General features: G+C 25.7%; 2 protein-coding genes across 4 annotated transcripts; both read left to right on the top strand.

Moving 5' to 3' along the window:
* Positions 1-249: 249 nt before the first annotated feature.
* Positions 250-11,704, top strand: LOC132920299 (ceramide synthase 6). The gene is made up of 7 exons (XM_060982576.1): positions 250-965; positions 1,071-1,304; positions 4,404-4,512; positions 4,631-4,852; positions 10,597-10,715; positions 10,794-10,941; positions 11,094-11,704. Exons 1-7 carry the CDS (start codon positions 787-789, stop codon positions 11,199-11,201), a joined length of 1,119 nt encoding a protein of 372 aa, XP_060838559.1. The 5' UTR covers positions 250-786; the 3' UTR covers positions 11,202-11,704.
* An 89-nt stretch (positions 11,705-11,793) lies between these two features.
* LOC132920287 (golgin subfamily A member 6-like protein 26) lies at positions 11,794-24,328 on the top strand. 3 transcript variants are annotated; one of them, XM_060982544.1, is made up of 9 exons: positions 11,794-12,181; positions 14,529-14,712; positions 16,331-16,522; positions 17,775-18,120; positions 19,436-19,615; positions 20,777-20,958; positions 21,814-22,026; positions 23,991-24,146; positions 24,217-24,328. In XM_060982544.1, the coding sequence occupies exons 2-9, from the start codon at positions 14,636-14,638 to the stop codon at positions 24,251-24,253; spliced, it is 1,383 nt and encodes a 460-aa protein (XP_060838527.1). In that variant the 5' UTR covers positions 11,794-12,181; positions 14,529-14,635; the 3' UTR covers positions 24,254-24,328. The 3 variants fall into 3 exon arrangements, with proteins under 3 accessions (XP_060838527.1, XP_060838537.1, XP_060838547.1); XM_060982554.1 differs by lacking the exon at positions 11,794-12,181 and having other exon boundaries at positions 14,610-14,712; positions 16,310-16,522; XM_060982564.1 differs by lacking the exons at positions 11,794-12,181; positions 14,529-14,712; positions 16,331-16,522 and adding an exon at positions 17,335-17,547.
* The last annotated feature ends 2,199 nt before the right edge of the window (positions 24,329-26,527 follow it).

Here is a 26,527-nt window from a genome sequence, read left to right as displayed (position 1 = left end):
TGTAGTTTATCAACATTCAATAATATTATTTAATGGCATTGTTTATCGGTGAGATCATCCATCCCGGTCGGTTATCCACTGTCTAAACACTAAACCAACCAGCTAAAGGCCGGCCGGTTCCCCGCACTTCTGCAGCCTATCATCCGTTGCTCCGACTCCACCCGTACTCGTATCGTGCGCCAATGACAGTTATTCATTTATCATTTCATTACATCTTTTTACGTTTTATATTTTTTACGCACACGGCAGAAACCTCACGCACACGCGCACGTCACCGACCCGCCACCCACCTACCTATTACCTAACACTATCGCCGTAGACCGTAGTGCACACGAGTCGCACCACTGGGCCCTCGGGTTTGTTGCACCGCGCCGCACCGTACCGCATCGAATCGCATCGGTCGTTGAGTTGGAGCGGCAATTTAACCGCCCATACTCGACAACGTCCGTCGGCCACCCCGGCATCGATCGTCGATCGATTCGGTACTGGCGCGATTTCGATCCGTTCCATGACGAATAACGACGACGACACCAACAACGACAATCGTGCGCGCTGCCGCAGCCGCCGCCGCCGCTGTCCTCGTGCGTTGTATAAATAGGCCTGAACGTCCGGCGTCGCGCGCAGTTGGTTCGCGTGTAGTGTCTCTGGCGGTTAGTGCGATTATAGATTTTATTATGATGACCATCGTCGTAGTCGTTCCCAGTTAGTTTTATCCACTATCCTACGACTTGTAGGGAAGTCGACCGGCACACCGGCCGTCGGTACCCATTATCCATCAGTTGAGCAATGTCTGCGTTCCGGCAAGTGATCGATGCCTTCTGGTCGCCGGACATCTGGCTACCACCGAATACCCAATGGTCTGACCTGGAACCCAACGAACGGGTCCAGTACACCGACCACCGGCACCTGTTCTACCCGTTGCCCATGGCTGTCGTCGTATTGCTCATAAGATATCTGCTCGAAAAGTGAGTCGAACTTTAGGGTGGATGAGCTGGATTGTATTACTTTTGATCTACGATTGGCGGTTTATGAGCTTTTTGGTTTTCTTACTCGACGGTTCTCTCTTTCAGACACTGTTTTTCGCCTTTTGGTGTGTCGTTGGGCATCAAGAGCACCAAACCAAAACGAGTTCCGAATAATGACTTGCTGGAGGAGACGTTTGCTCAGAACAGCAAGTGGAGTCACAAGGAGGTGGTGGGCCTGGCCAAGAGGCTCGATTGGACGGAGCGACAAGTAGAACGGTGGTTGAGATTAAGGAGAGCACAGGGCAAGCCTTCAACTCTCATAAAATTCTGTGAGAGCAGGTAAAATTTTCTATTGATTAATATAAACAAACAAAAACCCATCTCTTGTCAACTTATTGGTGTTGCATTCTTATGTAACTGTGTGGCGTAGTAACTTTTAATTCAATTTAATTAATCAAGTGTATTCAATCGGCGTGAGTTAGAAAATATTGTGAGATAATTACTAATGACGTTCTTGTTAACCTTAGTACAGTACCATATTTATTGTTATTTTTCCACCTATTTTTAATATATTAGTTATTATGAGATTTTATAAGCTCTTGTAGTATATTTTCCAAAAATCCAAGTTGTTATATTTAAAGAATTTTGATAACTTTATGCACATACTTTGAATGTATTTTTTATTTCTATTCTATGTATTAGTAAGTTGATTCTTTGATTTATTATTTTAAATTGAGACTAATCTATGGATTCTTAAATATTAAAACATGTTATAAATTCTATACATCTATTAAATAACAATGTTAGAGAATATAGAGAAATACATTAAAAGAATGTGAATATTGATGAACAATTCACTTGTATTACTTACAAGATAATGGTTGAAAAATATTTTTAGTATGTTTTACATATCATTAGTGTCTTGGTTCAAATTGATTATTAGACATTAATCAATTTGTGATTAAGAATACATCTATTATTCTGTAATTTAAATTATATTGAATGTGTAGTAGTTATAAAATAATAATTCAAAATGTATCTATAAAAAATTAAGAAAACTACAATGATCCATCATAATATACAGAATGATTGCTTTAACATAGGACCTAATCAAACTTAAACAATCAAATAATCAAAAATTACATTGAAATTTGTTTTAAACAAATTAATCTAAATACTATTTAAAATTCAAAGCTAATATTTAAATACACAAGAAAGAACTTTGAACTCCCACAAAAATATAATTTAATATTTACTGATTTGAGTTAAAACAATTATACTGTATATGTTAATTAAGTTTTTTATTATATTAGTTTTTTGTTGTCAGTTAATTGTATTTTAACTTGTATTATAGGTATCTTTTATCTATTTGGTTTTATTATTTCCTCATAACAATTTAGACCATATAGTTTTAAGATAAGTTAATAAACATTTTTATTTATTATTGGATTGTACCTATCTGTTTTCAATCATAATTATTTGGTTAATGATGATGGTTATGACGTTCAGTACATTATTTTACAACAATGATTACCGACCTAATTATTATTTAGAAAATACATTTATTATTTTATCAAATACCACTAGAATAAATTCTATGAAACATCAATAGTGAATTTTACAATATTTTTATTCTTAAACAACTTTTTTAAGTTGGATGTCAGCGCACTATTTAGTTTTTGTTTTCTCTCCCTGACCCATGTCTAATATAGTAAATTTGTGTTCAATAGAATTTTTATGCTAGTTATTAGTATGTAAAATATTACAATTTAAAAATGTTTGTGTTTTGTTTTAAAATTGAAGTACCAAATTAAACAAATAGTGCGCTGACATCTTCTTAATACTCTGGTACTATTACTATTCATATCAAATTTACCTTAAATCTTAACATATATTGATTTATTAAAGTTTTAAATTACTACATGCAGATTACATGTTAGTTTGGTCAGTTAAAAACACCTACAAAACATGTTAATGAATATGTGAAGCCATTTAAATATTTTCTATTCAAACATTTTGCAGTATAGCATGACAGACAAACAAAAATTAAGCGTGTAAATAGGTTATGTAACATATTGTGTTGCATGTATATTGAATTGTTTACTGTATGATTAAAAAAAGATACATTTTAATATAATATGTAATGCAAGAAAAGCTGAGAGTTATAACTAGTAAAGCTATCCAATCAGTGATTCTAATTTACTCTTTTGTTGTTTGGCCCACCATGGCATATAGTAGCAATATATTTGTGTGTATTTATTTTTAATTATATTTTAAATATCATCTTCAAAATAAATATTGAATATGGCTCTGTTAATTAAAAAAAAATTAAGATTTTGTAATCAAAATCCTTGTATATTTAATGCTTTTATTTCTTTATAATTATAATTAAAAAAAATCAAACATAGTAAAATTAATTTTAAATTTCTAGCCAATTAAGTAAATTAGTAATTAAGATAGTCGATTAAAAATGTTACTTTTTTTTTACTACCTTAAATATTGATTAAAAAAAATATATCTATTTATGGTGTAGAACGAAGCTAATTCACAAGAATAAAAATGGTAAGACATTGTATTTTAGCTTACGATATTCATAAACTTAATTAAAAAAAAATATAAATTTTATAATTTACTTAAATTACTATAAGTATCTAGTTTTTGAATATTAATTTTAATATTTTTTTTAGGTTTTTTTTTTATGGTAGTTGGTTGGTATTAATGAAAAATGGTTATACATTAATCATTATCAACATACCAATAATTGTTAATATTTAATTAAGTGTAAATACTTTTGATTAATTTAAATTCTAAATGCCTAATTAGTGATTAGTGATAACTACAACATTTAATATCAATGTATTATATTCTGATTATAGAAGTTACTATGTCAACAGTTTTATTTTAAATTGCCCGGCATACCTACTAATTGATATTGAGTTAAATAAATATCTATAGAATATAACAATATAAAAAATAATTGTTTTAATTGTAAAATTGTTATACTACATTAAGAAGAAGCCATTTTTTTGTTTTAATTTATTTAAGAATACATTTTTAATTCTTTTCAAAATTACATTAAAATTGCCTATACAAAACCCCTTAAATAGTGGGTGTGTTGTGTTCCCAGAAAATATTTTCTCAAAAATCCGTATTATAAAAGTAGTAGTTCTTTTTTGTGTATTATTATGAGTTTAAAATAAAGTGATCCAATATTTATGTACATTTCACTAGGTACACTGTGTAGTGTATAAATTGTATAATACTTTTAAAAATGTTTCACTCATTAACAAATATTTTTATAATATTAGGTAAACATTAAAAATAATAATATTTTAATTTTTAACAAACTTCCATTAAATAAGCTTTAGAGATACAATTTATACTGAATAATTTTCATTATTTATGCTTTAAAAAATACTGTATATGTATTATTTTCAGTTGGCGATGTTTCTATTATACATTTTCATTCCACTATGGTCTAGCGTTTTTATGGAATAAACCATGGTTATGGAATATAGATTATTGTTGGATTGGATATCCACACCAGGTAAATATCATTCTTTATTTCATTGATTATAAAATATACTAACAAGAATATTTACTTTTTGAAAATTCAGTTTAATTAGTTTCATTTTTATTAATACCTTTTAAAACTTTTTTTACAGGGTGTCACAAGAGATACATGGTGGTACTATATGATGTCATTATCATTTTATTGGGCCTTAGCTGTCTCTCAATTTTTTGATGTCAAACGAAAAGATTTTTGGCAAATGTTTGTGCATCATATATGTACAATATGCTTATTATCTTTTTCATGGATATGTAATTTCCACAGAATTGGGACTCTTGTGCTTTTAACACATGATTGTGGTGATATTTTTCTCGAGGTAATAAATAATATTGTTTTTCTATAGCGTATATTATGCATTGTATTTTATCACATAAAATAAAAGTTGGTTAAATAATAATAACAATAATAAAAAATAGAGTTGAAAAATCAATTTTAAAACTCTCCGAATCATAGGTCAACCAATAAAGATAAGCCTTTTCAATACGTTTGAATTAAAAATATAAAATATTATTTGTTTAATTAAATTATGTTAGAGGTCACATTATGTTAAAATATGATTTGGATTTGTCTGATTTAAAAAGTTAGTATATATTATATTTCATTTGTTGCATATTAACAAATGTCAATTTTTGAAGGTTATAGTTCCACATAGATTTTATATACTATTAAAAAGATGATAGATTATATTCATTGTTATATTTTAAAAATAATGATTGAAAACAATCATTATTTTAACCTTCATAATATAATATTGTTATTTTTATATACAATTATACTGGTAAAATAAATTACTTCAATTCAAATATTATTTTTTTTTAAATAGTTTCAAATTATTTTGCAGAATGTTTGTGTATACAAGCTGGAAATTTACGATAGATCTTATAATAAGATTTGTTAAAATAATATTTGAAAATAGTGGTAATGATAACATTTGAAATAAAAGCAATTAACATTGGTTTACTTTAAAATATCAAACATTTAAAAAAGAGTATTTGTTTATGTTTAATATACATATTTTTATAATATTCTTCAAAGGCAATTCCGATAATGAAAAAATATAAATCGTTTTTAAATATAACACAAACAATTTTGCTCTGATTTGAATTCAAAACACAAATAGCCAAACATTTTCTATAGATAATAAAGTAGGTATACAGAATTCAAGCTAAAAAATTAGTCTCAGAATTTATATATACCGTGAGTCCCAGAAAACAGAGTATACTTTATGACTCATTACCCTTTAAATATTTTTCAATTCTGTTTGTGGGACGTTAAACCATACAAAGGGATCATAAATTCCTATGATTTATAATTTTTTTAACTCATGTAGTTTGCGCATGCGCAACACTACTTCATTTTCGTTTTGAATACCATTTGATACTTTATACATTTATTATTAGTAATCAATTATTAACTATGAATTATTTAACGAAAAAATATGTCCACTAAAAAAAAAATTTCATTTAATACATTTTTTTAAAAGTTAAACCTATCTCTAACTTCATCAATTTTGGGCTTAGAATACATGTTGATAGATCAAAATTGCTTGAAAAAAATTGATTAATTCGAAAATTATATTAAAAATAACTGAAGTTGTGTTGCGCATGCGCAAACTACATGAGTTAAAAAAATTATAAGTCATAGGAATTTATGATCCATTTGTATATTTAAACATCTCGCAAACAGAATTGAAAAATATTTAAAGGGTAATGAGTCATAAAGTGTACCTTGTTTTCTGGGACACACAGTTTTATACTATCGTATCTTGAGTTCAAGTTGTATAATACTTTTATAATTTAATTAAAACTAGCTTTTACTATTTATATTTTATTATGTTATTACTGTGTATATTTTGTCAATCGTGTTTTATTTAGTTTAATATTTTTTCTGGGAAAATCTAACTTATAATTCTAAATTTCAATGGTAATTTTAACATGAATTGAAGTATATTTAAATATTTACAACAAACACTGATAAGAACCTGGGTTTTTAATTTACCTGTAGTAAAAAGCTCTTAGGGATCTTCAAACTGCATTAATTGGGGGCTATATATTAAAAAATAATTATATATCTAAAAATCTATTATCACATTTACAATTTTTAGTTTTATAGAAAATAGAAATGCCATGAATATAAAAAAATAAGCGCACGTTTTTAATGGTTGTTCGGCATGTCTTTGTTAAAGTAGAAAAAGTAATTTAAAGTTAAAAAAAATGGTTTTTATAGTTTTCTGTATATATGTTTTGCATATTATATTATATATTAATTTTTATTATATTAAATTCATGCATTTTGAATCATAATTATTAAAAATAAAAATATTTGAATACTCCTATATTAATAATCGATGATATTTCTGAAGATTATCAAAGTGTTCTATAATGATATTGTTTATTTTTGTCCTTTCACTTGTCTCACAGAAAATACAAATTTACGTCTAGATATATATAAAAAACAAAATTATTAAACTTGAATTTTGAGCAGAGCAATGAATGTATTGATTTCATAGTATTGTCAATGTGTCTCTTATTTATTTATTTGTATCTATTATTCATTACTTTTTGAAGTAGTAAAAATACTTTTATCTTCAACTTCAATATCTTTCTTATAGAAATATTAATATGGTTGGTGCATTGAGCTTATAAGTAAAAATTGCTTAATTATTTTCTAAATACTTCATAAAAATTGAAAAAAAAATATTAATTTTTATCTAAGATTAGTAACGAAAATTGTACTTTCTGATGTTATTAAAAAGTTATAACCATAAGTACTTGAATTCTTCACTAAATGTTTATATTAACATTTACTATATAACTTTCAAAATATTTTGACCTATTTTTGTACATTGTACTATGTAATATGTATATTTTTTTATAAACATTGATATAAATATAAAATAATCAAACAGCTTGAAAATTGAATAGGTTACTCATAAGTTGTTCATACTGAAATTTAAAAAAAAAAAATTTATTGTAAATCTACAATAATTATTTATGACTTTTTAATAACAAAATTTGTCAAAATTATGAAAATTCCAAATTAATGTTGGTAAAAATGTATTAAATGTTCTATTTTTACAGCTAAGGATTAAAACAATTTATCTTTATAGCTAGTTCTTACTGATAATAAAACATATAATAGCATTTTTCTACAGATATTTGAAATTAAAATTTTGATGAAATTGAATACATTAAAAAAAAACCCATCATGATTTTAGTTATTTTGTTGTAATTAAAAATATTTGAGAGCACTTGAAATGTGTACTATATTATTATATTTTATTATACACAATAACATTTTTAAAATATTTATACTAATTTCAAGCATATTTATATTGTATGATGCTTAGCATGTTACTAATACTAAAATAATTTATTATAATAGCACTATGTATAACATGTATAAATATATAATTATATCTGCATAGTAACAATAGATGATAGATAGACCATCTCTACTCAGAATCTTTTTTTATATGCAATGAATAATCATAGATTTAAAATTTAACATATCCATTATATTCATTATAGAAACCTCTCAATGACAATGTACACTCAACACTTACAGTTTAGCAGAGTGGTTATCTATTTGCCTACTTAAATACTTTTAATTCCTCATAAATGACTGATATACAAAAAAAACTTGTTTCCTTCATAAACATGTAAAAGACGAATATAAAATAAAACCTGGTAAAGATTTCATAAAAAGAAGAATGTTATTAACAATTTTAATAATAAATTATAAAATATAATTAATATATTTGTAGGAAACAGGTGTCTGATAAAATTATATTCTTGATGAAAAGTAAAAAAAATAATTCACAATACTATACATTTTGTATTAAAACTAATAATATTTATTTCATACAATTTAATGTAATTTATAAATTGTTAGGTTTAATATATTTTTTTTTACATGTTGTATTAGATGTTTTTAGAGCTATATATATAATTAATATAGACTAAAATTATTATATTGAAAATATGTTTTCAATTTAGTTAAAATATGTAAAAAATATTTCTGTATTCGCCGTCCGATAAATTTGTTTTTTAGGGCTGACTTGTAAAATTTATATTTATAGCTATCTTGATTATATTTTCAAGTAATAATACCAATGATGTACTACTAAATAATTATTGTTGTAATGTTTTATTACTTTTCTGACTTTATTGGCTGAAGAAGCAATGATATTTTTCTTATAAATGAATATGTAACTACAAACAATTAGATCAGTGGTTTTCAACCGGTGTGCCGTGAGTACTCTTGAAGTGTGCCTCAAAAAATCTATTAATAGTTTTATTAGTATGTATTTATATGTATATATAGGTATATATATGTAAAATATTCTTCACATATTATATGGATTGGTATGCCGCGAAAATTTTGTAGGAGATGAAGTGTGCCGCATGGTTAAAAAGGTTGAAAACTACTGAATTAGATACTCAACACTTGTTTTTAATTTATATAGGTACCAACATTTTTCATATTAATGAACTCCTACCCAATTTTAATATTTATGATGATATTATTTAAAAATTAAAACAACTTCCTTCTTTATTACTATATGTCTATATTGAGTTATATATTATGTGTTTGTGATTGATATTTGTCATAACACATTATTAAGAGATGTTCCTACATGGCCTGTTATCTTTGTTTTGGTCTCTTATAACATAATATAGATCTAGCACATAGATTATTGGAAGTAATTTACAGGTTAATCACCTATTAAACAAATAAAATAACATTTTGGAGGGCATCACGTTCATAACCTCTCTTTTTCTGCGTATTACCTCATAAAAATTGATAATTAATATTATTTACTATATGGTTTTAAAATTGAATATTTATGATTTTATTTATAATAGATTAGTAAGTAAAACATTCTAAACTCTTTGTTTTCTATCTCTTTCATCAAATGCCCTCATCAGACCTCATTCTGATAAAATAATGAACTGGTGTTCCTTTTGTTAGGAAATGTTGAACAACTTAATAATTAAAAAATCTATAATAAAAAAAATATATATAAATATAATAATAAATTTTACTAATTATGCCATGCTAATTTATACTTTAAATAAAACCTCAGAGAGAAATGATTCAGCTAATTTATTGTTTTATTAAGACTCGATTATATGAAGAATAGGAGATAACAAAATTACCAGTTCTGGCTATAAAAAAAGTATCAAAGTCTAGGAGTACATATATAAGGTGATTTTTTAAGCATGCTTACTCCATTATTATGCTTAAATTATGCATATATTCAAATTCTAATTTTTACTGAGTTTCAAATTGTTAAAAAACAACGTTTTTATTAAAAAATTATATATTTTTAATTTTTTGAATAACAACATAGTTTTAATTTCATATTCTAAAACAGAATATTTTTCTGAGTATTTTGATACATAAAAATCGAATTTAGGGCGAATAGTTTATGAGTTATAAGTATTTAAAGTTTTGATGCACAAAGTGGAGTGGTACGGGGTAACTCCTCAAAATGTTTGTCCACTACTCGGCTTGTCTAAACTTTAAATACTTATAACTCATAAACTACTCGCCCTAAATTCGATTTTTATGTATCAAAATACTCAGAAAAATATTCTGTTTTGGAATATGAAATTAAAACTATGTTGTCATTCAAAAAATTAAATAACTTAAAAATATATAATTTTTTAATAAAAACGTTGTTTTTTAACAACTTGAAACTCTGTAAAAATTAGAATTTGAATGTATGCATAATTTAAGCATAATAATGGGGTGAGCATGCTTTAAAAATCACCTTGTATATATCTTTAAATATTTGGCGAGGAATTGAATAAGTTGTATACTACTTATTACTTATTACTATACTTATTGCTTATGTGATCCAAATGATAAAATTTAAATTATGTATATGATAATGATTAACATTGGATTAAGTTATATAGAAGATGGATATTTTAAAGTATCCCAATTCAAGAATATTTATACTTATAAAATTATTATAAAAACAATTTGTACCTTGTTTTACTTGGAATATATAATTTTAATTAGTACTTTTATTATTATTTTTTTTTATAGTGTGCAAAAATGGCCAAATATGCCAAATATCAAAAGTTATGTGACTTCATTTCAGTAGTATTCATTGTTGTGTGGTTGGTAACTAGAATTGGTCTGTTCCCTTTTTGGATTTTGTACAGGTTAGTCTTATATTAATTGTACATAATATATTTGCGTGTTTAATTTTAATCAAAATTTTTGTTTATATTTGAATATAGTACGTCAGTTGATGCACCCGAAGTGGTCAACCAAATGTTCCCTGCTTATTACATATTCAATGGACTACTGTTTCTTTTACTTGGTCTTCATCTTTACTGGACTCACTTAATTTTGAGAATTGCATATCTATCCTGGAATTCTGGAAAGGTATGTATCCAAATAGTTTATAATGTTATCTCTCTTTTCTTATATTTTTAATATGGATTGAATTAAACAATTATTTAAATCATTTTTAATAAATGTTTTAAATGTTTGTATTTAGTTAAAATGACAAATTAACAAATTTTAAATTATTTCAGATGGATGGCGACATTCGTAGTTCTTCAAGTGATGAAATAACATTAGATGATGATTCAAATACCAAAATAGATGACATAAATGGAGCGTTACCAAATGGCACAATTTAAATTATACTACTTTTATTGTATTTTTGTTTTATTGAGTTTTGTTTGAAATAATTTCAAAAGCACTTTAGGTATTCATGTAAATATTTATGTGTTCCAGAATACTAATCATTTTATTCCCTATTTAATTACTTAAGACAAAAAAAAGTGGTAACTTTATCATGAACATAGCTACTTAAATGAAAAGTTTCTATAAATTTTATGATCACTTAAATGTTTCAGATTCAGCTCTAGTCATCTATAAACAAAAAATTTCCTACGAGAAATATACCATAATTATAACATTTTATATGCAATTATTATAGTTTTTTAGGTTTTAGTTTGTTATTTTATTTCATTTTAACTTCATTAATATACTTAAATAATGCTTACATCCCCTCATCCCCCCAACCCCCCCACCCCACCAAAATAAAAAAGAGAAAAATGTAATTTAAAACTTAAGTATAATATTTGTATTTATTATATTATTTATAAAATAAAATAGTTTTTTATATGTTTTAAGAATATTTAAATGTAAATGTCTTGTTTAGGTACAGCTTTATTTGGTGTTGTGTTAGTAACTTTTTTAACCTCAAAGTTATTGATTCAACAATACCTGGTACTAACAGGCACCAATATTCCTACAGAATAGATGTTCTACTAACACTATTTAATTTTATAAGTATAAAATTCAAACTATATCTTAACAATGGGGAGTAGTGTTACGGAATCAACCTCTTCAGATGTGTTGGATTTGACAAATTTTGATACGTGTGGACATTTGAGTCCTTTCATACTGACTAGTCCGCGATCACTATTAGCGTGCCGCAAGGCTAAAATAAAGGCAAGTGGTATAGTTAGTATTAGTATCTTTATTTGATTTTCAGCATTTTCATAGCCTGATGAGTTATTGTACAAGAGTGCTGCAGACATTTCTAAAGACCTTGATGTGTCAATTAAGTTAGCATATCCAGTTTATCAACGGCATGAAAAAATTAGACAAGGTAAGTATTATTGAAATGAATATAATAGGCAGTTGAAAAATATGTAATTAATAATATATTAATATTTACTAAATATTAAATAATTCCAATTGACAATATTAAAATATTGTAATAAATGTTAAATTCATAAATTTAAAAACCAAACCCGTGTACTTATTGTATGGCTAGGTATATCAAATTTATGAAGTTCAAGGATATTTAGTTGACAAAATGGACAACAAAACAATATGATTACAATAACTAATTAGTAAAACATATACCATTTGGTATAATATGTAAACTTATTTATTGTTTGGCCTACTTCTTTAATTTTCTGTAGATAAATAATTAGGTACCTATTGATGTTATTCAATTATCATTAATTAAGTAAATAACTAGAATTATGGGAAAGAAAACTAAAAAGAAATTATGTGATTTATAATAAATCGAAAATTGTATATTTTCAGCAAAACGGAAATATTTTATTTTTATCTTTATTAACCGTCATCGATTAATCCATAGTAAATTTGTAACATCATTTATAATTTGAAGAGCTTGCAATATTCAAAAGAAAAATTTCAGGCACATGTACCTACTCTCCCTTACCAATTAAAGTTATAACAAATTAATAGAAAGACCCTTGAGCTCTTAAAAAAAGATTCCAGACGCTGCACTACGCCCTTTCTGCTATTTGAAATTCAAATGTATAACTTATATTAGTACTCCAGTGTTTGAGAAGTTCTCGTTCATGTTTTGAAAACGACATACGAACATCACTCACTTAAATTAAATAGAACGTATAAATCAATGATATTTTAAACTTTTAAGGAATAAAATATAAAACGATTGTTAGAGTATTCAAATTATATTTAAAAACAATTATTAAATATTAATAATTGTTGTTTATTAACTCATGACTTGCTCAGTGTTTTTATTTAAATATTTATAAAATAGTAATTTTAACGAACTATCTACCAAATGTGAAATAAAGGTATTCACGTATTTAGTTAGGTACCTACTTAAGAACGTGCATAATATGAAAATGCGTTCCTTAAAAAAGTGAGCGTGAAGGAAGGACTATTTTTACACATTGGACGTGAAAAAATATTAGTTTGAAATCAACTTTCTGAACTTATAGGTAAGAGAATTGAATTTTCGCATTTTTAAAGTTGATCTAATATTGATTTAGTTTTTATTAAAGCTTATAACGATGGGTGGGGTTAACTTAAATCCTATAAGTTTGCTTGGTTACGGCATTAAGTAGGTACCTAATTGCTAATAATTAATAAAGGAAATTGTATTAGGTAATTATTAGGCATTTTAAATGTATTGGTCGATTAGTGTGAATTGTATTACTATCTTATTACTAAAACAATACCTATATAACTATATAAGATACCTCCTACAGTAGATTCTCGATGTCGAATTTCAAGGAGAACAGGAAAAAGTTCAAGATATCGAGTTTTATTAAGTCTTAAAAAATTGATAAATAAATAATAATTCGAATGCTTAAAATGCATAATTTGAATACTTATAATGTACTTACTAATACTACATACATGTTAATAAACTACAATAATAAATATAAATATATATATATATATTTTAAATCTATCATTAAAGTTTGTTTAATATTACTTTTGTTTTTGTAAGAATGTAAAAATTAATTTCAAGGATATTTAATTTATGCTTATTTTCCATTTCACTATTTTATTATGTAATATGAACGACTACAAGTAAATAATAGGTATTGACTACAAACGCATGAAATCATAATCACTACACTGAATATACTGCTTAATTTTTTGTTATTCTTACCGTAATAAAACTATTATTTGTATATTCGAGAAAAACGATTAATTTTATTTGGAGTTATCGTGAGTCTATATGGGAATTACCTATACATAAACCTATGTATTATTTACTTTGTCCAAACATCTTAGACATTGTATACAATGTCCGGGCATTGTGTTACAATGACTGATTTATCCACTTGGACTGTAACATCTACATAATATAGTAGGTATAGGTATACCTAACCTGTTATTAATGTAAGAATGTAAGATAGTTACCTACTTAAAAAGTTAATTCCTCTAGTAAAATAAACATGTGAAGCGACGATGATATTGGATATTTCAAGTGAAATTAAAAACATTCCTATAATGTGTAATGTGTTATAGATATTTAATAAATAATTAACTTTTTATTGATCAATATACGACAATAACATTACTAACTCTTTCAGATTTTATGTGTATTAAATAAAACGGTATAGGCCGTCAGCCGTCATGGTATTGTTATTTGTTAATCTATACTTATTCGTATTATTTATTAGTTTATTACATGTAATTGTCTATGCATTATGTAGAAAAACTTGAAGCATGTAGACAAGAGAGAAATAAACTGTTGTACTGTGAAACTATAACTGATAGTACATCAACACGAAAAAAAAGAAAACAATGTCTGAGAAAAGAAATGTCTTATCGAAACAATATTGCTTCAAATATGCGACGCACCAAGTCCATTCAAAATAAATTAAATGAAGATGAAAAGTAATTTTTTCGTTATAAATTATAACATATTATTACTTAGTATACTATATGTTTACTTAGTTACTTGGATGATGTTAAGTACTAATAAATATTTATAGAGTATTGTAAGATTATTTATAAATAGGTACCGTAGTTTCTGTACTGGGCTAAATCGATAGATGCTGATATATAGTAATATCGTTAGATATGTGACTAGGTACCTATTTAATATTTATTTAAAACATATACATGTATTATTCGTATACCCATTCCTAAGGCCGGAGTTAATGGTGGGCAACTAGGGCCTACGCTTAGGGCACCAGCTATAATAGAAAAGTGCCTCAACGATATTTAAATATTTATAGATAGGTAGGTACCTATAATAATTTTAAATTGAAAACTGAAAAAGAAATCTTATTCAAATAATATGTACCTACTTATTAAAAATATAATTTTCAGTTATTAATCATTATTATTTATTCATTAATAATTTAATAACTCTATATGGTCTTGCCAAAATTTGTTTTGTAATTAGAATTCCCATCATTTTTATTTTATCTTACAAAAATATTGTATCTAAAAATAAATATAATTGATTATTGGGAAAGAAGTGCGCAAAGACATAGGGTTTCGTCTAAGGCACCAATATTTGTTACGCCAGTCTCCCCATTCTTACTCCATAGACGAACTATAGATAGTTAACTCTTTCTCCCAATATAGTATTTATAGTTAGTTTCAGACTTCAGTCAGAGTTTGGTATCATTCAAATACAATTTTATTTAAATGATTATTTAGATAATATTTTATTCGATTAATTTAAAAACAATATTATTCAACTAATTTTCAAATATAGTATATTCGAATAATTTTCAATAATTTTATTTTAATTAACATATGGTTGGTATTTTAGTAATTAAAACATTTAGGTACGTATTAAAATACAATATTTAGCATTGTATTTTAAGTTATCGATTGTAAATTTCTTATTTTAAATAAATAGAAAAATACTATGAATGAAACAAATATAGATCTATTTAAAGAACTAAAGAAGAAACTAGAGAGTAAAGAATTCGAATATATTTATATTTTGTATTAGCATTATGTTTGAAAATTATTCAATTACATTTTTGTTCGAATAATTATCTAGATAATATTTTGCCCAATTCTGGTTCCAGAATAGACATTATAGTCATTATGATTATACAGCACCTATAATGAATTATAACCAATAATTATATGATCATACTTAAACGACTAGGTCAGTGTTTCTTAAACTGTATTCCGCGAAACTCAGTCGCCGTGTTTTGTGTACCCTCCTTTTTAAAGAAAATGTTCATAGGCCAGGAGTTCCACATAAAAAAAAATATGGTTCAGTGTTCCGGGATATCAAATAGTTTAAGAAACACTGGGTGGGGTAAATATTTTTCCATTGCATTAAATCTTTCGAAACTAAAAAAAAGATACATCAAAGTAATTATTCTTTATTTTCATAATTAATAAGTTAATAAAAATAGATAAATATAGATACCTATTGTAATTTTTAATCGCAGTCGTTAGACTATAGGTATTATAGCTCATCCGAAAATCTAATTAAAGTCCCCCACCTATTTATATATAGAAACCTATATGTATAATATAGAAACGTACATCATAATGTCACAAAAAGACGAAAACGCCGTTGTAAAAAATCAAAAAGCATAAATGACTTGATGGATTTAAAAGAACTGTGTAAAGAAGTTGATCGGATTGCAATTCTCGAAAGACGTGAACCTGACACGACGACTAATAAGCGGAAACTTATACGAAAGCGTTCACAATCTGGAAATGCTAGGTACGTAATTTTATTATTTTTTTTTATAGACGTATCATTAATTATTTTTGCAAAAATTGAATATGCAAAATGCGAATATTTTTCAGCTTTTTTTATGTAATTTATTGGTTTTGAATTAATTTTTTTATAATTAATATTAATTTATGATAATTGTTAATAGTTATCTATATGATAGTATGACCTTTATGCGAATAATAGTGTCTATAACAGAGTATTACTATATATTAATCATAAAAAACTCATAAATGATTGTCAAAAACTTAAAAGTAAATTAAAACATAATTTATATTTAATCCTTTGATTAAATTATATTATACATTATTAAAATTAAAAATAAAGATAATTTTGATCTGGACAATTTTTTTCTTACAAGAAATTTAATTAAATTATTTTATTTTATTAATTTTTTTAAATAGAACACACACACACACACACACACACACACACACACACACACACACACACACACACACACACACACACACACACACACACACGCTGTTGGGGATGGATGTTTCAATCATCAGCCGTATCTAAATATGCGAAAATATAAACGGTATTATATGATTCATATTTCTACAAAATTTGTTTTCATAATAAGATTCTATTTCATACTTCTACTTATTGGTAGAATATGTAAAGCCTACCACATATTATATTTAAATATAAAATTAAAACACACTGAAATGAAATCTTGATTATGCACCATAAGCGGACATTTGGTTGAATTTTTAGGGGGGCTATAATAATTCAATGTAAAGTGACCCCCACTCCTTTTGTATACACAAATATAAAATATATTACCTTCGTTTATTAGCGAAATACTTAGGGTGATAAGCCCTCCCCCCAAGTCCCCCTCCATGATGACTGCTTATGCTATGCACCTGTGACAAGCAGCGCTTTCCATTACCGCACAAACATGACCCAATACCGCACAAAATGCATAACCCAAACCGCACACAAAAATAGTACGATACCGCACAGATTTATAAAAAGGTATAGCCTAATTCTGCATACAACAAATGGTACGATACCACATAAATTTATTAAATATAAAAATTTGAAAAAATGTTACATAGAATTAAATAGTTAAAAATAATTTTTAGTCATAATTTGTAGTAGTATTAGTAATAGACGCCCGTGACAAGTATACACACACACATACACAAAATTACAACTTACACGAACTATTCTGAAGATTACATTTATTAATCTATTTAAAATGTACAAGTTATAATTATTGTGTTTTCAGAAGCTTAATGGACATCAGTGGTATTCATTTACCAGACCAAGACCGAAAAATTTTGGATAGTATGAGGCGAAAACGTGAAGAAAGACAATATGGAGAGGATCTAGCGCATAGAGTAAATATATTCTGGGAACAAATGCGCGAAGAGGAAAAACGACTAACTAAAGAACAAAAGCAAAAATGGCAAGATTTTATAATGGCAAAACGAAATTTAGAAAATGGAGTTAAGCATATGCGTTTGGATGAACTTCGTGTGGCATTCGAGAATAACCAAAGACAGTTGGAAGAACAGATTATACAAAAAGATAAAAAAGTTAACGAACTTAAGCAACAAATCGAAGACCGCAAGGTATAAGTATAATAAATTACATAATCATATATCAATACATATCAAAACATAATAATAGCTGATTATGCTGTAATATAATTTTGTCCCTATTCTATTTACAATATACGAGTACAATGTACATGTATCTATTTGGTCAGCTATATTCTAGTGTTGATTCATTTTCATCTTTCTTAGGTACCTATAGGTATTTTTAATTTAAAATACAAAATGTAATATACATAATTATGTAGGTATAATATTTATGGACACTTAAATATCATCAATCTCGGGGCAGTCACATAAGTATTTTTTGTGTTATTATTTTATATTAGCAAATTCGAAATAATTTATAACTCAAATTAATATTATATAATTTTTTTAAACTTAAACTTTTTTATTCATACTAATAAGTAGGTATTTAAATTTAAAATTAACTAAATTGTAGCGTTAAAATGTTTAATTATACTTTTTATTTAATTAAATAACTTATTAAAAAATAAAACATTAATCTTTTGATAAAATTGATTTGAGGGGAGGGGGGGTATGAGGTTTTTAAAATATAAAAGGGGCGTTGAGTAAAAAAAAGGTTGGGAAACACTGCACTAATACAGTAATATGCTGTAGTTATATAAATTCATCTATATCATATTTGTATTATGAATTTATTTTTAAGCGTAATTGTTAATAGTTATCATCATTGTCTTATTGTGAAATTAAAAATATTAAATAAACATTTTAGTAATAAATCGAAATAATGGGATTTAAATAAAAAGGTGTTAACTGTTAATTATGTTTATAGTATGTAGGTAATAGATAATGAGGATCTATTTAACGTAACGCTCGTTATTTCAAATAACAACTGACCTTTTTGAAAATTTCTTTTAAAAAATTTAATAAATTTATATAAATATTTAAAGTTTTGACGAGTGGAATAGTAGACAAATATTTTCCGCAGGTAGGGATGCAGAGTTACACCGTTCCGTTCGTTTAAATTTTGAATAAGTATTTAATTTATTAAATTATTTTTTAATATATTTAGTATATTTCAAAACTATAAATGTATCTTTCAATAAATTATTTCAAAGTTATAATATTTAAAAATCTACCGTACAGTATAATGTTAATTATATTGAGGTTATTTTTGAATAATATTCTCTCTACTTAGCGCCTTATTTATCTATCCAGGTAAAATTATTAAGTATGCGTAAACGCCGTAAATTTTTAACTCACTTAATTTAAAAAAATAAGTATAAACTAACATTTTTGAGATAATATTTCGATGTAATTATAGTTAATTAAGTATCATTATACATTTATACTTGTGTATATTTCATAGTTGTTTGAAAACGCATTAAAGCAAGACACAGAGTTCAGGAAGCATAAAATCGCGAGTGACAATAATTTTTATGAACAAATGAACGCTTTACAACACAAAAAAAGATTGCATGACATAAATCTTTTGAAACAGAAAAAAGCGGACGAAATAAGAAACAAATCACTCCAAATAAGTCAAGAAGTAATTTTTGTTCATTCAAGAGCTGTTTGCAAGAATATCGATAAACTTTATTACTATATTAAATATTTTAATATTTTAATTTTTTTTTTAAGATTTTAATATATTCCTAACATTAGCACAGATAACTATACTATTTTACAATACAAATAATACAATCTATTTAATCTTAACACTTGATGGGATTATATCTTAAATATCAAACGAAATTGTCAATCGTCAATATGAGTTAAGAGATGATGTTTTATAACTATTATATACATTTAAAATTATCATCATCAACATCAACTATCATAAAATTCGAAACAATAATTATAAATAACTCGATATGATATTTAGTAATTATGTTTTTACTTTTTAGTTATTTTTAGTAATTTAATATTTAGTATAAAAAGGTTTGTGAATTTGAAAAACTTATTAGTTTTCTTTCATTATAATCATGTTTTATTATAACTTAGAAGACGTCACATGTTTTTAGCCGCATGATGGTTTGTAGTTACTAGTTTGTATCCGTCTTAGTGTCTTACAAACGTACAACATACTATACAGATAATAAATTTGCGTTCAATAGAACCAATTTTGTGTTATTAGATACTATATAATGTTCAGATTAAATATTTGAGTAAATTAATTTATTATTGAACATTTCTTTTTTATTGATATTAATTCTAAGTATAATTTACAAATTTAAATTAAAAAAAAATAATTTTAAAAACTACGACATAGATAAAGTTCTTCTCTGTATTGTGTTGAACATAAACCTATAAGATATACAATTTAGTAAGATGGCTGTAAATATTGTCTCCGTCATTTTAAATACCTACTATTTTCATTAATAAATTACTGGTGGTTTGGTGTCCTCTTAATGATTTCTACAATTTTTAAACGAATAATAAGTGTATCTATATTATGCGTAATATTATAATTTAAAAATACTAATAACTTGTTTAAAAATTAAAATATTATAAAAATACAGATATATTTTTCTTAATTTTAAATTTGATAATGCATCAATTAACTCTAATATTTAAGCTTATAACACAAAAATGGTTTTAATAAATGAAAACTTGATATTTGTTAATCTGTAAAACGGAAACAACATATTGTATAACGCCTCTTATGATAAATATAGTGAATACATTGCTATTGTTCTTAAATTTATAGAGAATTATGTCGTCAAATCGTTTGGAAGAATTGCGACATGCTATGCAATTAGAGCGAATTCAAGCACGACATGATGATACAATCCGTCGCAAATTCGATGAGTGCCAAGCAAAAGAACGCAAGGCTTTTCAAAATCATTTAGACAAAATGTCCATGCGCATGAGAGAATTAGCTAATAAAAGGTGAGCGACAATTTGATCATAATTAATAGGAACAATATACTACTAGAAAGAATATGCATCTACCTTATTTTTGGAATTTGTCACGAAAAAGATGATTTTATAAAGATTGTGAAAAAAAATTACACAGTTAACTTATAGGTCCGTAAAGTTAGCGGGAGTATGAAAAGCTCCGCTATACCGCCAAGTTATAGTGCTAAATTAGTGCTTTCAGAATATACAAACATAAAAATTAGTGCTCCATCCTACAAACAATTATCCACGAATATAACAATATCGCGCTAACTTCACGCTGCAGGAGCATGGTAAGCAGGGACTGGAACCGTACCGAAAAGAACCGGTTTTGGAACCGGAACTCTTTAAATATTGGGAACTGGAACCTCACCGAAACCCTAATTTAAATAAAGTAAAATATATTCTTACAGTAATCAACTTGGTTAAGTTAACTTGTAAAACTTGTTTAAGTAAAACTTGGTTATCTTATTTTTCCATTAGTATATTATATGGGTCGTTTATATTACCTGCGGCTAACGATTGAGCTATACAAATTTATAATCGGATGAAGACTTTTGAAACACTGTATTATTATAATGATAATCATATATTTCACGAAATCGCTTATAATTAAAATACTTATTTACAAAAATTATTATTTTTAATTAATTAATAACAAAAAATCCTTATTATAAAGAATGTTATACATATTATTAAGGTTAGCTGTGTATCGGCTAAAATATATTATATAATATAGGTAATAACTTATTAATTATATTTATTTTAAAACTATGTATAACAAGTTTAAAATCAAAAAAGTGTTAATATGTTTATATTATAAGTTATAATATATCATTTAATTAGTTTACAGCGGGAACAACACATGGGTCAAGTTCATAGAGTAGCTAGAGAACTTGAGGATGGAATGCAAAGATGGCAAGATCGTATAATGTTAATGCAATATGAGCAATTAAGAAGAGCAAAAGAAAATGCAGCCCTGTACACTGACAATAAAAAACTCAGAGCTGAGATAGAAAATAAACGTAGGATCATAGAACATTCTGCTAAAATACAAAGGTGAATTTTTCTAAAATATGAATAATAATTATTATCTATTTGGCTGTATCTATGCAAAAACTATTTAAGTTTCTATAGTTGATTATTAAAATAATAAACATGTGAATAAAAATAAAGTATAACGTAAAACGTATAGGTATAATAATGTGTAATATGCAAGTAAGATTTTAGATTCTGAACGAAGCAAGGAATGTACCTATTGATTTTACAATGATATATGTTTTTTTTTCGTGTCTGTCATCACGATTTGGAGTAGAAATAATGCTTTGATTTTTGACTTCAGCCCCTCTTAGAAAAGGAAAATTCATCTAGTTAGTACTTTGGGGAATCAAAAATTTCCAGTAGTTTTCAAATATGTTAGGAAAAACCATAAAACTATGATGGAAAAATGGGAATTTTTAAGCATAGGTAAACAGTTTTTGACAAAATCGATTTTTTTATTTTGCTGTAACTCAAAAACGAATCATTGTAAATACTTGAAATTTTTACCAAATGTTTAAATTAGCGTTATCTATTTACGATTAAATGTTCAAATTATTTAGAATTTTTTTAAGCTATTTAAAATAATTTAAATTTTCGATTTTTCTAAGTTTTATTTTTTGAAATGCCTATCAAAAAAATTTGGCGTACCAAAAAATCTTCAAATTTTAATACAAGGTTTATTGTAAGTTATACTTATCGTAGTAAAAAAGAAATCAAAAATCGTTAGTCACAATTTTTGTTGATAAGCATTTAAAGTTCAAATGTTTACAAAATATGTTAAAATCGCGAAAATTTGCAAGGAATTTTGAAGTTGAAAATTCATATGATGTTTGTGATTTATATCTAAGATTAAAAAACCCAATACTAGGTTCTTCATAAGTTTTCCTTCAAGTAACATGAAAAACATTTCTGGCTTCAATATAGAAATAATTTTATGAGCGTATAAAATTTAATAATAAGGTAATAATATAATACATCCTAATAATTATCTTAGACTGACTAATCAACTCCGTTCAGGTTCAGAATCGTTTTTCATATACAATGATACTTGTCATTGCATTCAAATTTAACACATCCGTTATAGTGACCTACCTCCAGTCACCATCTCTAAAATACAGCAGAGCCATACCCACTTGCCCACCTTTTTTTTAACTTAAATTTTAACTTTTATTTATTTTTTTATTACTAACAGTTTTATACACCATTCATCATTATAACTTCCGCTAAGTCCCTTCATTTACCATGATTTATTGAATTTTATTGCGTTATAATTGTTATCAATTTTCGATGTTCTGTCTAATTGTTTAATTTAATTTTATGCTTTTCTTGTTAACTTAATCAATTATTCTAAGAACATTTACTTGGTTTACCACTTACCAGTTTGTTAGTTAATCAATACGTTTCCGCTTTAAGATTTTTAGTACTTTGAGTTTAATAAACATTTAATATTGTAAGTTTATTTTACAACACCTATTTAAAAAACTATTTTTCTTATTTTTTTAAATTCATTTCTTACGAGTTCGTATATTTATTCCAAAAAATTTCTTTTAAAAATAAGTATCTCCTACATATTTCTTTGTATAGAACACATTTAGCAAGTAAACAGAATATTGGTTTCATAGGCTAAATACCGCTTTACATTGCCCATTTCTTTGATTTGAAATAGCTAGGTTAATTAATTTAAATATAATAAAAATATATTTATTAACTTGTGCTATATATGATATTTATAAAAAAAACTATAACATTTTAAATATGTAATTACACTGTCAGCTAGAATAAAAATGTAAGTCAGAATATTCAACTGATTATTACTTTATTTACTACAAATTTTGATTCAATTATTCTGATTCATAGAATTTATTATATTAATACATTTTTTTATAAGTTACAAAAACCTTTCGTGTTTTAAAATAATGTCTTGTTAATTTTTTGAAAGCATCATAAGATATTATATAAAACTATAAGTAAAATATTTTCAGAGTGAAAGAAGCTGAAAGAGAACGACTATGCAATATTAAAAAAGAAATTGAAGAAGAAGAAAATAAAATAAAAAGAATTAAACAGAAGAAAGATTTAGAAATCCAAATGGGTCGTAAACTGGCGTTAAGTACAGCTGAACTAAGAAAAGAAATTCGGTTAAAAAAATTAATTAATTTTTAAACAAATTTTAAAATTAATCAAATTGTTAATTGTTTTGTTTTTTAGACGCAGTACAGAATTGGATTTGTTTAACACACGATGATGAATATATTTTGGTGTATTATTATATTATAATATTGTAAGGATTAAGGAGAAATTAAATTAGATGTATGTTTTAGTTTTTCTTTTATCTCATGAAACTGTTTAGACATATTTTTTAAATAAATTCGCACTCACTTCAAATAAGCGAATAATATTTTTACTATAAATATTATAATAGTTTTTATAGATATTTAAATTGTGTATTTATGGGATTATTTAATTTGTGTAGTTGAATCAAGTTTCAGTTATCTTTTTTTAGATTTAGAAGTAATGAAAATATTTTTTTTTGGAACACGTGTTTTTGTTTGTGGGATATGGCTTCGTTGCTACATAACCAGGTAGTCGATGGTCTTTAGCCATCCGAGAGTTAGCTGCAACGCCGGATGAATATTAACCGCAGCACAATAATTCAGTGACTGACAAAACATTACTACACTGATGGCAATTTAGATACAATTTAAAGTTAAAGTTCAAACTAATCTATTCAACAATTTTATAATAGTTCGTAAATATTAAAATGTATACGGATTTATACTGATAATGACACGCGTTGACTATGACGTTATTGTTTTGACTGACCGGAATTTTTATTAGAAAGTATTTACAATACTTAATACTATTACCTTTGGTTGTTAATCAGTTGCCCTCAACGGCTGTTTTTGGCATTTTAAAAATTTACCAATTGTTCTCAACCGAATGTACCAGTTGCTCTCACATAGTCACATATTATTATATACATCAGGGGTCACCAATTAATACTTTCCGCGGACCACATTAAAAATTTGGAAAATTCTCGCGTGTCATAAAAATTTAAAGTACACAATATTTATTATAATATGCCAATTGGTCAATAATTACGTATTAAATTATCGGTTTCTTCTCTCCTTGTCTGCGGGCTGGTTAAAATTCATCCGTGGGCCGCCATTTTGTGACCCCTGATATACATGGTTATAATACCAATCCATAAAGTAGAGGAGGTAAATATGTAAATAATAATCATAGTATATAAAAATAATAAAAATTGTATTAATAATAATAGCTAGCTCACTTGGTACAAAGAGAATATTTTACCAGAATGCGTAATTTTAGACGTGTCTAAGTATAATTATAATTATTGTATTTACCTATTCTTTTATTGTACCTATTCATATTATTTTTATAAATTTTACCTATAATTGTATACTATTTTTTTATTATGTTACAAATTATAATACCTATATTATATAATTTATATAACCTTTACATATATAACTGCAAATATCAATTTTTTTAAAAAAAAATTTATACTTTTTACCCTATTAAAAAATTACATTGTATGCCGCTTATAATAATTGTATTTATCCTCTGATTATAAATAGTATTATTATTTACATATTTAACTGATTACCTCCCCTATTTTATGGATTGGTATTATAATTATGTATTTAATAATATGTGAGGGCAACTGGTGCATTTTGTTCTAGGTAGTTTGGGGAGAATTAGTATAAAAAAAGGTACTTATGAGGCAATATATATTGGTATCCTAACCATGGACTGAGGTGTACTTAAATTGCCTAATCCACGCCGTGTAAACAATATTTAAAAAATAGAGGTGCTGCCCGTGTATAAACTAGAGCAGATAATATCACCATTCTCACAATTGCTTATGAATTTTTTACTACAAAATAATTTGTATATTATCGCGATTTTGACAAATGTCAAAATTCTAACTTAAATCGTTTATAAAAAAATATTCTGATTATGTATTTTTTTATAATTTGTAAATGAACAACTTGTAATTAGTAACTTAATTTATGTTTTCAAAAACATTTTCAAACATTTTTACATTTTTTTAAAATTTAAAATATAAATATATAGCTTAAAAATATTCAAAATATTTTGAAAATTTTTATAATGTATAAAAAATGATAATATAAACATTAAGTGAGAATTTAAACTATCTGCTGTTATTTGTTTTTAAATAGAAAAAAAAATGATTTTGTCAATTAATACTAGTTTTAGGTGAATATTGAATATTCCCGTTTTTCTTTGATTTTTTTTTGTTTTTTCTTGGTTGATTATAAAATTTAATAGGCAAAGGCCTAAGAATATTTTACTTTTGAACACCCCAGTACTAAATAATTCAAATTTTCTACCAGAAACTACCGAAAAGGGCAATGTTTACGGAAATTTAAAAAAATGAACAGTAAAATAAATAACTTTAATAGCAGTATAAAAAAAAAATATGAAATATATACTTAGTTTGTTTTAATTATATAGGCTAACATACTTATCT

The sequence above is a fragment of the Rhopalosiphum padi genome, chromosome 1 (assembly GCF_020882245.1).
Source record: "Rhopalosiphum padi isolate XX-2018 chromosome 1, ASM2088224v1, whole genome shotgun sequence".
NCBI classification, from domain to species: Eukaryota; Metazoa; Arthropoda; class Insecta; order Hemiptera; family Aphididae; genus Rhopalosiphum; species Rhopalosiphum padi.
This window is presented reverse-complemented; position numbering and strand designations above follow the sequence as displayed.

Excerpts from the sequence above, each read along its gene's own strand:
- LOC132920287 (XM_060982544.1), top strand. The coding sequence starts at position 14,636 with ATGTCTTATCGAAACAATATTGCTTCAAATATGCGACGCACCAAGTCC. Across the intron at positions 14,713-16,330 it reads AAATTAAATGAAGATGAAAA|AAACGTACATCATAATGTCA; the intron begins GTAATTTTTTCG and ends TGTATAATATAG. Across the intron at positions 18,121-19,435 it reads AACAAATCGAAGACCGCAAG|TTGTTTGAAAACGCATTAAA; the intron begins GTATAAGTATAA and ends TATATTTCATAG.
- LOC132920299 (XM_060982576.1), top strand. The coding sequence starts at position 787 with ATGTCTGCGTTCCGGCAAGTGATCGATGCCTTCTGGTCGCCGGACATC. Across the intron at positions 1,305-4,403 it reads ATAAAATTCTGTGAGAGCAG|TTGGCGATGTTTCTATTATA; the intron begins GTAAAATTTTCT and ends TATTATTTTCAG. Across the intron at positions 4,513-4,630 it reads GGATTGGATATCCACACCAG|GGTGTCACAAGAGATACATG; the intron begins GTAAATATCATT and ends CTTTTTTTACAG.